The sequence below is a fragment of the Callorhinchus milii genome, unplaced genomic scaffold, assembly GCF_018977255.1.
Source record: "Callorhinchus milii isolate IMCB2004 unplaced genomic scaffold, IMCB_Cmil_1.0 Scaffold15, whole genome shotgun sequence".
NCBI classification, from domain to species: Eukaryota; Metazoa; Chordata; class Chondrichthyes; order Chimaeriformes; family Callorhinchidae; genus Callorhinchus; species Callorhinchus milii.
The window spans coordinates 3,804,049-3,819,541 of NW_024704756.1; the positions used below are offsets into that span (position 1 = coordinate 3,804,049).

Below are 15,493 nucleotides of genomic sequence, written 5' to 3' on the forward strand. Positions count from 1 at the left end.
AAATGTAAAGCTTCGAACAACTTTGTAAGGTGTTCCACTGTTTTTAACAGGGTGGTGCTGTTCAAAAATAATTAATAATTGGTCACTCGATCCACAACTGTTTGTGGGACACTGCTGTGTGGAGTTGGCTGCTCTGTTTCGCCCACAACACAACAGTCAATTCATTTTACAGCATATTCTGTGAAGTGCTTTGAGACGTCTCAAAGACGTGATAAGGCACTATATCAAATGCAAGGATTATTATTCTTAATTCCCTCTGAATCAAGCAGTTTACGTGTTGGAAATGTTGTGAAATAATAAAATAATCTGTGAAATAATCCGAGGCAATTTATCATTCTGCCAACCCAATCTTTTGTGTCTTCGCCCCACCCCACCCACCTGCTTGGTGTACAGTTTCTGGAAAAAGCTGGGAGATGTTATGCTACATCAAGTTATAATAACCCTTGCGCATGATATCGTGCCTCTTAACGTAGTTGAGACATCTCAAGGTGCTTCCCAACTTTCTATTGTGAAATGTAGTGACTGTTTTTTGGTAGGTGAATATAATAATAATAATAATCCTTGCATTTGATATAGCGCTTTTCACGTCTTCTCGACGTCTCAAAGTGCTTCACAGAATAGACTGTAAAGTGAATTGACTGTATATTTGTGGGTGAAATGCGGCAGCCAATTGCGCACAGCAGTGTCCCACAAACAGTCGTGGATTGAAATGACCAATTTATTATTGCTTTTTTGAGGGATTATTATCAGGCTCTGTGTGGAGTAAGGAAACTTGCCCAAGGTTTTACCCTGCCGGGAATCGAACCCAGGTCTCTCGCTTGCAAAGCGAGTGCTCTAACCACTGAGCTACGGGGACTCCATGTCCAGCTACAGGATCATGGCAGCCATTTGCGCACAATAGTGTCCCACAATCAGTCATGGATTGAGTGACCAAATTATTCTTAGTTTTTTTTAAAGCTATTATTACCCCCGGAAAGCGATCTACCAATCGACTAAGAACTAGGTCCCTACTAGGCAAACAGAGGCGTTTGGAGTAAGGAAACTTGCCTAAGGTTTCACCTCTGACCCTCCCGGGAATCGAACCCGGGTCTTCTCGCTTGCGAGGCAAGTGCTCTAATCACTACACCACCGGACTGCAAGCATTGGAATGGTCACTCCCTTAAGTGGGGTGGACCTGGCAGATACAGTGAAGGGGTGTGTGTCTGTGCGTGTGAGTGTGTTTGATTGTTTTTAGAAAGTACAGTCTGACCTGCTCAGTTTTTCACAGGTTGCGAGTGTAGGGCTGAAATAGCTATTCTGCCTCCTCTCCCCCCCCCACAGACTGGGTGTGTGAGATGGTCGGGGCACGGCAGCACACAGCTCTCCTCAGGCTTGGATTCCTTTCCCCGTGGACCAGGTGGGAACGTGGAGTTGAGTCCAGGGTCAGTGCTGCAGTGGGGAAAGTTTGTGTGGGAGCAGATTGAACAGTGCCAGCCAGGGCTCAGGCTGCGTACTAATAGCAGCCTCACCTCCTGTGGGAACACTGCCATCAGCCAAAGGCCTGAAGTCTCCCCTCCTGGGAGGGGGAGAGAGTTCCCTTCTCTGCCCTTTGTCCACTGCGCTCTGACAGTGTGGGCCACCAGTTCTTCTGTACTGCTGTGTCCAGTATTAACAATACTAGCATTTGATATACCGCCTTATCACATCGTTGAGACTCTCAGAGTGCTTCACAGAATGTACTATAAAGTGTAGTGACTGTATTTTGTGGGTGAAACCCGGCAGCCAATTGCGCACAGCAATGTCCCACAAACAGTCGTGGATTGAGAGACCACATTTTTTTTTAAAAGGGATTATCACTCCCGGAAAGTGATCCCCCAATCGACTAACAACCGGGTTCTTCTTGCTGCTGGTAAAGAGAGGCGTGTGGAGTGAGGAAACTTGCCTGAGGTTTCGCCCTGCCCAGAATCGAACCGGGCAGGAGAGGTGCTGGATCGCTGGGGAGTTGAACCCTGCCCTGGCAGTTTGCCCTTTGAGGGTGTACAGTTGCCTGTCTGTCCGACCCTAGTCAACGTGAATGGGAGGCTTGTTTGTGTTTGACTGAGGCCCTGTGTTCTGTGCTGATGCTGCTCGTAGCGCCACAAATCACTACGTTTGGTTTCCCAGTGACACATTTTCTTTACAATTTCACATTTTTGTTTTCTCTTTGTGATTTTTTTTTCAGTGTCGCTCTGACCTTCCAGATGTTTTCTCTCCCTCCCCCCTCGTGCTGCTCTGGGTCTCCAGATGTTCGGGGCTTTGGTCCCACAGCTTGGTAATTGGTGTACTTTAACGTTTTGCACGGAGCTGTGTTGTTGTAGGCAAAGATGTAGTCATTTGCCACCCGGCAAGGTCCAGTGAACAGCAATTAATAATAATAATCCTTGCATTTGAAAAAGTGCCTTGTTACGTTGTTGAGATGTCTCAAAGTGCTTCACAGAATATATTATTAAGTGGATTGACTGTATTTTGCGGGAGAAACGCGGCAGCCAATTGCACACAGCAGTGTCCCACAAATAGTTGTGGATTGTGTGACCGCATTTTTTTAAAAAAGGGATTATTGCCCGTGGAAAATGATCCGCCAATTGACTAACAACCGGGTTCCTACTTACTGCTAGGTAAACAGAGACGCGTGGAGTAAGGAAACTTGCCTAAGTTTTTCTTTGCCCTGCCCAGGATTCGAACCCGGGTCCTCTCACTAACGAGGCAAGTGCGCTATTCACTATGAAATGAAAGAAGCGATCGAGTATCTGGCTGGGTGGGGGAAGATTGTCGGCCAGGACACCTGGAGAAACTCCCTTCTCTGTTCGAATAGTGTCGCAGGATCTTCAATATCCACCTGTGCAGGTAGACGGGACCGCAGTTGAACATCTCATCTGAAAGACGGCACTTCGATGACAACGAGGTGTCCTATCACCCAGCCCCACCCCGGCGTCGCAGAAATCCCAAGTCCCTGGTGCCTTGCATTTATTTTCTTGATGAGCAGCGGAAGTCTGCCCTGCAAGTTAGATATTCTAGTGTTTTCCTGCAAGAGTGTTGTGAGGGGCCTCGTGGCCTTGTAAGACCCGGCCAGAATGAATTGATTACTTTGAGTTTTGTTGATCGGCCAGACTTTTGGACGAGCCTTTGTCTCGTCTCTGTCTCCCACGAGGCTGAGACCAGGAGTGCAGGCAGATGACTCTGTCCTGTGCACAGCCCATAGCTGTTAATAATGAGGCTGGGAGTGCTTCATTCCCCAGGCAGAGAGCACGCCCTGATGAGGCAGGGCCTTTTGTTCAAATTAAGGGTTGGCCCCAGTTAACCCATTTAACTCCAGTGACTTTACTGTTGAAGCTGGAGATTGGTTTGCCCGACCCACGATGGTCACACCTCCAGGAAGCTATGTCTCTCTCTCCCCAACCCCTGAGCTGGTTTACCTTACTGCCCCCCTCCCGTAAGAAAGTGAATCTCATCAGTGACCCTGAGCTCCTGAGCTGAGCACAGCCAGGCATTCCTGCAGGATATCGTGGCGTGTTCGTGTTTGAAGAAATCGCAAAGGTTTAGTAATTTTACAGAAAGTTTTGAACAAGTAATTGAGCATGTGAGTCTTGTGTGGCACATATGAGTGATAGTGTCTTGAGTGAGTGCGTGTGCGAGAGAGTAAGGGTGTGAGTGTGTAAATTAGTGTGTTTTAAGTGAGTGTGTGTGTGTGTGTGTGTGCAAAGGTGGAAGTGAATGCGTGTGAGATGCGAGTGTGTAAATGAATTTGTGCGTGCTTGACTGAGTTTCTGTTCGACCGTGTAAGTGAATGCGTGTGAAAATGATGGAGTTGGTCTCTTCCAATCCATCTGTAAAGGGTTCAGGATACCCACCTCTCTACCTGTTGCTTATTTTCAAGCCCTGCTTCCTGCACACTGGTATTGTGGTCCAGGGTTCTGCATTGACAGTCCCTGTGAAAAGCTCTGCCTACAAATCAGTCTGGAAGACACATCCTTTGTACAGTAACTCCTAATTAAATAACCTTGCAGTCAGTTGAACGACGTTAATGTTAAGCCTGTCCTAATGTAATTCCAGTATTTCACATCAAGCATAATAACCATTTATGGGAACAAAAGTAACCTGGTGCAGAAATTATATATGCTTACAGTCACCTCCCCATCCTAAGAGAGATAGGCTCCACCACTGTTGATCACTCTTGAGACGCAACCCTATATGGAAGGCACTATATAAGTGCAAGCTGTTGTTGTTGCAAGCCTGGCTCGATCGAAACTTGCCCCAAATCAACAAAGCTTGCAAATGTCTCCTCTGGCCCATGAAGAGCTTTGACTTGATTTAATCTCATCCAGGACAGATGTTAAAGATCCCAAGGCATTATTGGAACTTGCAGGTTGTTTCTCCAGTATCCTGGCTAACAATCTCACATTTTACACAGTCTTTTCACTTCATGATTGTTTGTCAAAAACACATCACCAGCCTCATCACCATCATGTTAACTCTTGCATTTGATATTGTGGGTGTAATATCGATGCCTCAAAGTGCTCCGCGGGTTTACAATAGTGCAAAGTACTTTGAGATATTGCAACGTTAGATAGAAAGTAATGAAAAATGATCCTTGCATTGCTAACGTCCTACCTTATCGTGTCCTTAACATCTGAAAGCCCTTCACAAGATACACGGTAAAGTCTATAAAGTGTGTATTTTGAAGGCAGGAGGAGACAGCAAATTAACATTTCACTGTTTACTCCTTTCTCTCCGACAGTCAGCCCAAGCCTCTGAATACACACAGATGGAAGCGGTGCCCTTGCTGATAAACAATGTGAAAATGGAGCCGTGTGCGCTGCCCGTTGAGAAGAAAGCTGAGCAGCCTGTGCTGCTGAACAACATCAAGACTGAACCTCCAGAGGAGCTGCTCTCTGGCGAGGACAACCAGCCACAGACTGAGCCTGTGGACTTGTCTTTAAACAAGCCCAGGACCTTGACAATCACCCCCATCGTTTCGTCGCCTTTCCCGATGATCACATCCGTTTCTTCCTATACTCCTTCCTCCTTGGACTTGTCCACGGGAACCGTCAAAGTGACCTCGGCCATTCCAGCTGTGCTGTCACCAGGCTCCATCTTGGCCTCCTCGCAGGGCGTGGGGGGGCAGCAGCTTCTGCACGTCATACACACTGTGCCCTCTATCAACCTGCCCAGCAAAATGGGCAACCTCCAGCACATCCCCGTGGTGGTGCAGTCGCTGCCTGTGGTCTACACCTCGATCCAGCAGGAGGGCCTGAAGCAGACCATTACCGTGCCCCTCATAGGAGATGACGGGAAGAGCGAAGGAGCAGGTGAGGGAGAGCGTCTGGCACAATACACCGGTGGCTGGTGTGTGAATCACTGGCTGCTTCACTGTCTATAATAGAGTCATGATGTTTTGTAGGTTTTAGGATTAAGACAGTTGACTTAAACAAGTTATTTGGAAAAGCATCTTAAATTCTGTCTTCATTTGGAAGCTGATTTTTCCGGGCGGGGAAACTCCCAAGTTAAAACTGAACTTAAGACCTGTTTTCCAATCTTTTAATAGGCAGATAGAGCCTTGGTTTGAAGTTGTTGAGAAGCCTCAAGGCGCTTCACCATATGTGCTATAAAGTGAATTGACTGTGTATTTTGTGGGCGGATATAAAATATAATGCTGGAGGAAGTTTAAAACCAGATTCTCTGCCGTTCCACCAGCTCGATAATGGTCTGTAGGAGTAAACAGAGACCGAGTACACTTTGTTACAGGATCGCCTTTTGCTTTAATTGATTTAAAAGATTTTGGTCCCTGCCCTCCTGCTTGAAGTCGTCACAGAAGGCTCTTGTTCCATCGGTCACGTGATGCTAAGTGGTTGGGCAATTTTTGTTCTGTAGCTCTCCCTCGTCCCTCCCTCGGTCCCTCCCTCATTCCTTCCCCTCCCTCCCTCCCTCGCTCGCTCGCTCCCTCCCTCCCTCTCCCCCCACTCCCGATCCTGCCGCCCAGAGTTTGATTCTTTCCCACAGCCCTTGGCGCTGTGTCAATCAGATTCCAGACTGTGATCTCAAACCTGATCGGTGGTTGGGTTTTCACGGTGTGGGAGGTCATGGTGAGATTGGAAGGCTGTTCTGCTGACTTGTCTCTCTCTGCAGCATGTGCTGTACAGTACCATCAGTGCCTGCCACAAACCCTACCTTCATAATATCTCTCCCCCACCCCCCCCACCCAAAAAAAACCTAGATGCGGAGTGGGGGGGGAAGATGTGCCACTCCCAACACAAAATATGTTCAATAACTTTTTGTCCCCAACATTGTTGCTTAACGAAGTTGTATTCAGCCACAGCTAGCTTAAATGCACTGCATTCCCCTCCCAGATTGATTGATCAGTTGTGCACCTCAAGGCTCTTTGTGGGACTTCGCTTTGTGCAGTGTCTCCCAACTACACTTGTCGTTTCGCCCACAAGACACAGTCAATCAATCCACTCTACACTATACCCTGTGAAGCGCTTTGAGATACTTCAGTGACACGATAAGGTGCTATATCAAATTCAAGGATTATTATTGACAGTATGTGAACGGCTTTGAGACACACAATGTTAAGTGGAGACCTGTAGCGTATTGGTTAGAGCAAGCGAGAGGACCCAGGTTCAATTCCCGGGCGAAACCTTAGGCACGTTTCCTTACTCCGCACGCCTCTGTTTACCTAGAAGTAAGTGGGAACATGTTTGTGAGTTGATTGGCAGACCGCTTTCTGGGAGTATTAATCTCTTCCAGAAGAAAATAATAATTAATTTGGTCACTCAATCCATGACTGTTTGTAGGACACTGCTGTTCGCAATTGGCTGCCACTTCTCACTCACAAAATATGCAGTCAACTCACTTTACAGTATATTGTGTGAAGCGCTTTGAGACGTCTCAATGACATGATAAGGCGCTGTATCAAATACAAGGATTATGCTTCTTATTAGCACATTTCCTGCATTGAATCCATTTATGGGAGTAAAACTAATGCCAGACAATTACTAAAGGAAATAGACCTGCTACCTCAAGGCTGCTGGATGACTATTCCCTCTATATCAAATGCAAGGATTATTATGATGATAATGATGATTATCAGTGGCTGTAACAATGCGGCTTGTCTCTTGCTTTGCTGTGACTGTCAGTGCGGATTGATCAGAGCCCCATGTCCCCCGTGGAGATCAAGAGCGACAGCGAGGACGAGGTCGATCCACCCAACATATCCTTCGACAGCCTCCACGAGAGTGGCTCTGCGATGCTCAACCTGCACCAGATGCAAGAGTAAGTCTAATGGGCGGGTCCTTCCAGCTTCACCTGTGTCCTTGGTACAAACACTCTTTGCCGAGATCCCCCCCGTGGGTGGGGCCACCTCGGTAGCAAGTCCGGGACGTCCGATAGCCAATGACAGCGCTGGGCAGTGCGCTGGAAGTCATAAAGTGTGGCTTCACAGATGTTAGTGGGACCTTGCTTTGCGCAAAGTGTCTCCTGCCCTACTCTGCCTCGCTGGGGAGCTGAGGTGCAATTATATATAGCGTCACCTCGGCTGAGATCAAGAAACTGGCCGCAGACCCTGCATCGAACTCAAACCCCTTTGGTATCTCTATTCCCTGCCCCCTTTGTTGTACAAAAACAACTTGCATTTGCAGTCACACTGGGTAGCGTCTCTGAGCACTGAGCACTCTACAACCTTTCCGAGCTGGGAGGTGACCATTGGAGCGGTCAAAGCGGAAGGTCTTGAGGCGTGATCCCGAAAATGGGGAAGGAGGGAGCGAGATGGAGGGATTGAGGAAGAGAGTCTCATAGTTTTGAGTTCAGTGGCTGAAAGCACGTCTGCCTATGGTGGAGCGGGGGAGACGTGGGGAGGCATGTGATGTGAGGTTTCTAGTGTTTCGGACAGGGAGGGAGGGAGGGGAGGGGGTTAGGAGCTGTGATCATTGTATCTAAGCCGATTTCCTTCCTTCCGTCTTTCTCCAGTGAGGACCCCGTGTGGCCCGTTGACCCATCTTCCCATCTGCTGGAGGACGCCTACAGGTGAGTGCGTGTGACCAGCGACTGCCTGAGCTGAGCAGCCCTCGTCTGCTGCCACTGAATGGGGAGAAAATAAGGTTTTTTTTTCGTGAGGTGACTTTCCACCCGGTGAGAGTCGCTGTCCACTGTGCAGCCGACGGGCTGTCACCTGGCAAATAACAACAACTTGTGCTTATACAGCGCCCTTCACCCAGGGTAGAGTCAAGAGAGCGCCGCAGACCAACTCGCAGACTCTCTCAAATACTGTACATTTTACGCTTTTAATATCTAGCCGATGGCACACAGCAGTGTCCCACAGTTGCTGTGCGCAATCGGCTGCCGCGTTGTGGCCTCAAAGATACAGTCCAAATAATTTGCTTTACAGTATATTCTGTGAAACCCTTTTGAGATGTTTTGACAGTCTGGATCACAATGCAAGGATGTATCACCAGTTCTGGATGAAGGTTGGAGGGTGGGGGGTGAATTTATTATTCTAGCAGGGTACACAATGTAGTGGTGGGTTGGAGTGGGGGGAGAAACAATATTCTGGTGCTAGCTCACTGCCTATGCACTGTAGACGTGGCATATCCAGCTTTAGTTTAACCCCCTCCGGATTGACAAAGCTGTGCCGGATAAACATGTTGCGTAAGTGTCTTGTCTATAGTTTAAGCCATAACCAGTGAAACAGCAGGAAGTGGCTGCTCGCCATCCCTATGCGGGGGGGACGGGTGGGTGGGTTATTTGTTGAGTGTGCTCCAGTGCTGATTAATCTCATTTTTTTTCTAAATAAATCCCAACGGAAAGACCCTCTTCCGCCCCCTGCTGGCAATAACAGGCCTGTGCCATCAGACTAAGTGTGGCCGGGTTGTGTCATGCCAGTGTGGATATTCTTTACCTGGGGTTTTGAAGGTTTGAGTGCTTGCGGCTGAGCTGATGGTAAATTATTTTGCCAAGCAACCCCCCCCCCCCTGCCCCCCAACCTGCATTTACAAAGCACCCTCCACACAGGACAGTGTCTCGGGATGCAGTGAGGCACAGAGAGGTCTGGAACTGTTCCTGTATTTATTTTCTTCGCCATTTATACTTGTTTGTTCCACTCCTTGTCAAGGGTTAATAATAATAATAATTCTTGCATTTGATATCCACACGTCTCAAAGCGTTTCACAGGCTATACAGTAAAGTGAATTCATTGACTGTTTCGTGGCCGAAATGCGGCAGCCAATTGCGTACAACAGTGTCCCACAAATAGTCGTGGATTTAGTGACCCAATCAACTAACAACCGGGTTCCTACTTACTGTTAGGTGTGTAGAGTGAGGAAACTTGCCCAACATTTCGCCCTCCTGAGTAATCTCTCTTGTTTGTGTCTGTCACTTTTGTTCGCCCACAAAATACACAGTCAATCCACTTTGTAGTATATTCTGTGAAGCGCTTTGTGATGTGATAAGGTGCTACATCAAATACAAGGATTATCAGAACTGGTGAGATGTGGGTACGGAGTTTGGTCCGGGTCAGTATGCAGGCGGCAGTGTTTTGGATGAGCTGGATCTTGAGAACGGTGGAGATGGGCGAGGAGTGCGTTGAGAGTAATCCAAGCGGGAGGTGATAAACACACGCACGAGGGTTTTGGCTGCATTTGGGGTAAGGTACGGTTGGAGGCGGGTAATGTAGCAGAGATGGAAGAAGGTGGTTTTGGTCAGAGACCGGATGTGGGGGAGGAAGGACAGCTGGGAGTTGAACCGGATGCCTAGGTTGCACACTAGTTAGGTGAGTCTGAGGGAAAGCCCAGGGAGGTTGAGGAGTTTAGATCCGCAGGAGTGAAGATGTTGATGGGAATCAAGGAGTATGGCTTCCGTCTTGTCCACATTCATCTGCAGGAAGTTTACACTCATCCAGGCCTTGATGTCTGCCAGTTAAGCTGATAGAACATTGGTGGACCTGGTTGTACTGGAGGAGGCTAAGTAGATTTGCGTGTCATCCACATACATGTGGGAGTTTACCCCATATCTGCGGATGACATTTCCCAGAGGGAGCATAGAGATAAGGAAAAGAAGAGTGCCAAGGACAGAGCCCTTGGATACCCCGCAGGTGACCGGGCGGGGGGCAGGAGAAGAAACCATTTGCTGAGATGAAATTGAGGCGGTTTGCTAAGTAGGACTTGAACCATTCAAGTCTTAATACCCTGACCTAACAAATGTTTATCCACCTCAGTCTTGAAGATATAAATAGATCCAGTATCCACAGCATTTTGGGGGAAGAGAGTTCAATGGTCTAAATTGGCACTCGCTGACCCTGGGTAACATGGGCTAGGTGTCAGCTCTGCTCAGTGAATGTTCATTGACATTGAGTGCTCTCTACCTTGGGTAGAACATTAGCAAGTTTTCAATGGGATTTTGGAGTCTGTAGGGTATGTGAAAAAGGTAGGTGAATAGGACTGGAAGGATAGCTCTTTAAAAGAGCAGGCGCAGATGCATTGAGTCAAATGGCCTCCTTCTGTGCTATAAACCTATGGTTCTACAGGGGCTAAAGGAAATAAAGGTTCCATTGAGCAATTGTTGCTTCAGTAGCTGAACTTCATCTCTGCCCCGTACCATGGACCACAACTCGATGACTCATGGGCATATGTATCTGTCGGTCCATATATGGGGTAAACGTCCCAGACTTGAAGCAGAACAGTTATCTCATCTCTGTGCACAGAGTGAGTGACCCAGACACAACATCCAGTGGCTTAGACATTTCACGAGGAGAACAGAAAGCTTCAGTTTCCCGTTTTTGACCACGTTTCCTGTTTGGAAAAGTCCTGAGTGAAGAGTGAACTCTTTTTTTTTTTTCAGATTCAAAACTGTCCAGGATGAAAGGGTGGGGTGAGGGTGTGGGGTGCTGAAGGGTGGGCTGTGAAGAGAGCGTTCCCAACAAAATAAACCGGCACTAACTTGTGAACTGGAGATGCGTCACTAATTCTAGTGACGAATCGTCCACAAATCCCTTCCCGCCCTGGCACCTCCCTACCTCTCTGACCTGCTTACCACCAACGACATGTTTTCAGCCACTGCGCCCCGAAACTTTGGAATTTTCCCTCATCCCTCCGCCTTTCCCCCTCTTTTTCCCTTTTCACATCACACCTCATCTTCGACGGTGCGTGCGGTCACCTTCTCCCACCCCCAGGCTCGGTGACGAGATCCACCGCTGTTCTAACTTATCCTTGCATTTAACATTGCGCCTTTCACGTCGGGAGGACGTCACAAAGCGCTTCACAGGATTTTCTGTAGAGAGGAGTGACTGTGTATTTGTAGGAGGGCGACTATTATGTTTATTTCATGACTTTTATTGGCCAGCCGGGAATCTGACACCTTCAGAAACCCATCACCATTTTACGCTTATCCAAACCAGACTGAGGGTTCCACAAAAGAGAGACACCCCGACTCAACTAATCCCAGAGAGTATTGGGCGTAGATTGACAAGACACGAGTGTTCGGTGGGGAAGTTGTTAGGGCTTTGACCTGCCAGGGATTCTTCCCTTAGCCCGATATCACCCGTCTGCCCCTCTCAAGACCTGCTGATGATCCAGGCTGGCTGGTCTGTCATCAACAAATTGTATAGCGACTTTCACGTCTGGAGAACCTCCCAAGCTGCTGGACAGTCAGGGATTTTGACCCGAACAGGGTGTTGGGATCAGGGATGGCGGGCAGGGAGGGTAGGGGGTTGGAGGGTGACCGAAAGCATGGTCGAAGAGTTGGGTCTTGGGACGGTCCTTGAAGGAGGCAAGGATGGAAGTGAGGCGAAGGGACTGTGGGATAGAATTCCAAAGGATGGGGTCAGAGAAGCTGGAGGCCTGACCACTGATGGATGGAGGAGAGCAGAGGGAGAGGGCAGGTTGATATGGAGTTAACAGGTCCCAGAGGTAGGGAGAAGCAAGGCCAGGGAGGGCTTTGAAGGTGAGAGGATGAGGATTTTGAACTCTTCCCTGGGGGATGGGGAGCCAGTGGAGCCGGGCGAGGCTGGGGTTGATAGGGTCACGTAGCCTGGTGTGGGGGAGGACACGAGCTGCAGAGTTCTGGATAATCTGCAGCTTGTGCCCTGGAGCACTGCGGACCCACCCAGCTCGGGAACCAGTGATTACTGAGGGAGACCGTCACAGAGGGTGGAGTTCAATCCGATATTCGTGACTTCACTGTGCGCTTCGTCAACAATTGCAGTACCGTTTACGTTCCAGCAGATGGCACTCTGGCACTGTCGGGAACGGCGCCACCGAGTGAAAACCTTATGCAATTGCACTCCTGCTGAGGAAATGTAACGATGCAGCGGCAGATAGAGGTCGAGTGCAATTGTCACCCCAACAAGGCTGCCCGACCTAAGATAAAGTCCGGGTGAGTGCGGTGGAACCTGGGACTCTCCAAACGTGAGCGGCTCCCCGGTATTTGACGTTACCACCTGAGCCCTGGAGTGAGTTCCCGAGCTGGGTGGGTCCGCAGCGCTCCAGGGCACCAGCTGCAGATCATCCAGAACTCTGCAGCTCGTGCCCTCTCCCACACCAGGCGACGTGACCCTATCACGCTCTCAGAATGATCCACTCGGAGCACACGGCTGTATCTAACCGCGGATCTCTTTGCCTCCCCCCCCCCCTCCCACCCACCGACAGTGCGTCGAGCATGCATGAGCTGCACCGGATGCAGAGGGCGGAATCCCCCGACGCCAAGAAGAGGCGGGTTCACCAGTGCGACTTCGATGGGTGTAACAAGGTGTACACGAAGAGCTCGCATTTAAAGGCCCACAGGAGGATCCACACAGGTAGGCAGAGCCGGGGCTGGGGACCCAGCGAGCGAGCGAACGAGAGGGACTCGACTGAGAGTTAACGTCACGCTGGACTAGACGCTCTCTGATGTTTCTTCAGGTTAAGCCACTTTGACCTTCGACCTCTTCTGCCAGTGCACCGTGTGGACATTTTTTGTACCCTTGTAATTCCTTGTCCATTGCAGTAAACTAGCGGGTTGGGGGAGGGGTGACTAGACTGCGATTCTTTCCCCTCCCTCAGCGCCAGATACACTGAGTTCAGTTACAACAACGACAACCACAACAAATTGCATTCATATGGCGCCTTTCACATCAGGAGGATGTCCCAAGTCGCTGGACGGGGGAGGTTTGCACTCGAGCTGCGGGTTGGAATCAGAGATGGGCGGAGGGCAAGGGGGGGGGGGCTTGAGGAAGGAAGATGACCGCAGGAGCGAACCAAAGGGAAGGTATTGAGAAGGACCTTGAAGGAGGCAGGGGAGGGGGCGAGCTGGGGGCGGGGGCTCCAGGATAGAATTCCAAAGGGTGGGGGCAGAAAGGCTGAAGGGAAAAACGACCATGGAGGGCTTTAAAGATCACCCAACAACCACTGCCCGACATGAGATAATTAACTCAGACCGGAGTGGGATTGAACCTGGGACCCTCCAGCAGTCCGTCGACACTTAACTGACTAATATCTGGAATGCGTTGGGTGTGCCTTTGATGTGCGGGAAGTGCCAGTAAAAGGCGCTGATAGCAGCCTGTGGAAGGTGTCTGGAGGCTGACTCTCCTCTCCCCCTGCCTCTAGGTGAGAAGCCCTACAGATGTACCTGGGAAGGCTGTTTGTGGAAGTTTGCACGCTCAGACGAGCTGACCAGGCATTTTCGGAAGCACACGGGCATCAAGCCGTTCAAGTGCTCGGACTGCGATCGTAGCTTTTCCCGCTCAGACCACCTGGCTCTGCACCGCAGAAGACACTTGATGATGTGAAGGTACCTTTCGGGCAAGCTTCACATCCCAGCTCTGGCTCCGGCTCCCACAGCTAATAATTCCCAGGATTTGGCTCGGCTGAATTGCGACAGCTCTGGCTGTAAGATGGCACCTATGGATGCCTCCGGAAAGAGAGCGTACGAGAGAGAGTGAACGAGAGAGAGAAGCCCACGTACCCTCAAAAGACTGTGAAACTCTTCGAATCCCAGTTTTTTCCTTTTTGATGTTGAGTACAGTGACAGTTACAGTACTGACTGCAATCCTGTAGTTTGAGATGAAGCCTGTTGGTTTTTGACATCGATTTCTTCATTTCCTCTCCCTCCCCACCCCTCCTTTGATGACGCCAACAAGGATGGAGGAAAGTAACAAAAAAACAGACCCAGCCAGAGTCTGGTGCCCACAGTGAATTCCAACGACCATTCATTCACACATTAATTAATCCATTCATTCATTCATTCATTCATTCATTGTGACACCTGTGGAAGTGTTAGGGGCAATCGATCAGATAGAAGAACAAATCACTGTGCATTCTGGACAGTTTTCATCCATGCTCTATCCACTTAAGGGTTTGCCTTCCTGTATCCTGAAGCATGTAAAAAAAAATTTTTTTTGCCCTGCAAATATTTTATTCAGCGTTTTCTCTGAAATGTGAGCGCTCCTCATGACAGCTACATATTGTACAGAGATTTAACGAACAACAAATTTATCCCCGGTCCTCCCTCCCATCTACACAGGTTATTGGTTTTATCGCCTGCAGCATCCAACCTTGTTTGGATGGTTCCATTGATAATTCAGTGGTGGGGGTGGGGTGTGGGGGGGATTGTGGGGTGGGGGGAGGGAGAATGTCTGGGAATCAATCTAGTCCAGTCACTTAAAGCCCAAGGATTGAGTTGTCACGATGCTGTAGATAAGATCCCAAATCCAGTCTTGCTTTCGGAAGCTTGGATTCCGAGTCTCTGACCAGGAAACCAGCTCGAGAATAAGAGTGCGGAATTTCGCCCCTTTCCACAGTTGTTCGCCGTGTGTTTTTTAAAAATTTTAATTAAGCAATTAAATAGTTTTTAAAAAATTTTAAAAGAAAAAGACAAAATGGTGATTGTCTGGACCTTTGTTTTGTGTTATTCTGGGATCCTCTTGTTCAGGGCAGGGCTTCTCTTTGGCTGCTAGCTTCACTGTGAATTTTGTATCGTTGCACGTCGAACGTTAGGTGTTACGTGAGAGCATAAGGGTAAGTAATTAACTAAGGTATGAGAGGAGGATGGCGGGGAAGTGGGGAGAGAGGGAGAAACCCACTGCACCAACACATAAGCACAAATTCCTGAGACATTACTAATTAACTGTTGCGTTCATTTCTTATTTGAGTTTCATTTCATTTTAAAAAGTTTAGCAATCCAGTCTTAGCAGCTACCAGCAATGGCTGGGTGGGGAGGGAGGGGGTCGGCGGGGAGGGGAAGAGAGAGAGAGAGAGAAGGAGGTGTCATCTTCCCACTGTAGAGACTTGTTCGAATGATGGGATTTAAATTTCTCGAATTTTATTTAATGAGGTTTGAAACTAGCGATGGCCAGGGCTGCCTGTGCGGTATTTATCGTAAGAGTAGATTTAGCTGGTGCTCAAAATTGGCCTCTCCCCTCCTCGCTGCTCTCCGGGTTAACCATTTCATCACCTACAGTAAATGGGGCGCCCTCTTGCCCTGCGAGTCTCAGCTTTCTTTGTCTCTAAGAGCC

At 49.0% G+C, this 15,493-nt stretch overlaps 1 protein-coding gene across 4 annotated transcripts in view; it reads left to right on the plus strand.

The window, feature by feature from the left end:
* LOC103177400 (Krueppel-like factor 8) overlaps positions 1-14,521 on the plus strand; it is a 59,882-nt gene extending 45,361 nt beyond the window's left edge. For 3 of the 4 annotated variants that reach the window (XM_042340731.1, XM_007891531.2, XM_007891533.2), the window contains 5 exons: positions 4,754-5,324; positions 7,152-7,287; positions 7,981-8,037; positions 12,651-12,799; positions 13,587-14,521. In XM_042340731.1, the coding sequence (XP_042196665.1) occupies positions 4,754-5,324; positions 7,152-7,287; positions 7,981-8,037; positions 12,651-12,799; positions 13,587-13,768 (1,095 nt within the window). In that variant the 3' untranslated portion in view covers positions 13,769-14,521. Of the gene's footprint in view, positions 1-2,244; positions 2,291-4,753; positions 5,325-7,151; positions 7,288-7,980; positions 8,038-12,650; positions 12,800-13,586 lie in introns of those variants that run through there. The other variant, XM_007891534.2, reaches the window with a different exon arrangement.
* The last annotated feature ends 972 nt before the right edge of the window (positions 14,522-15,493 follow it).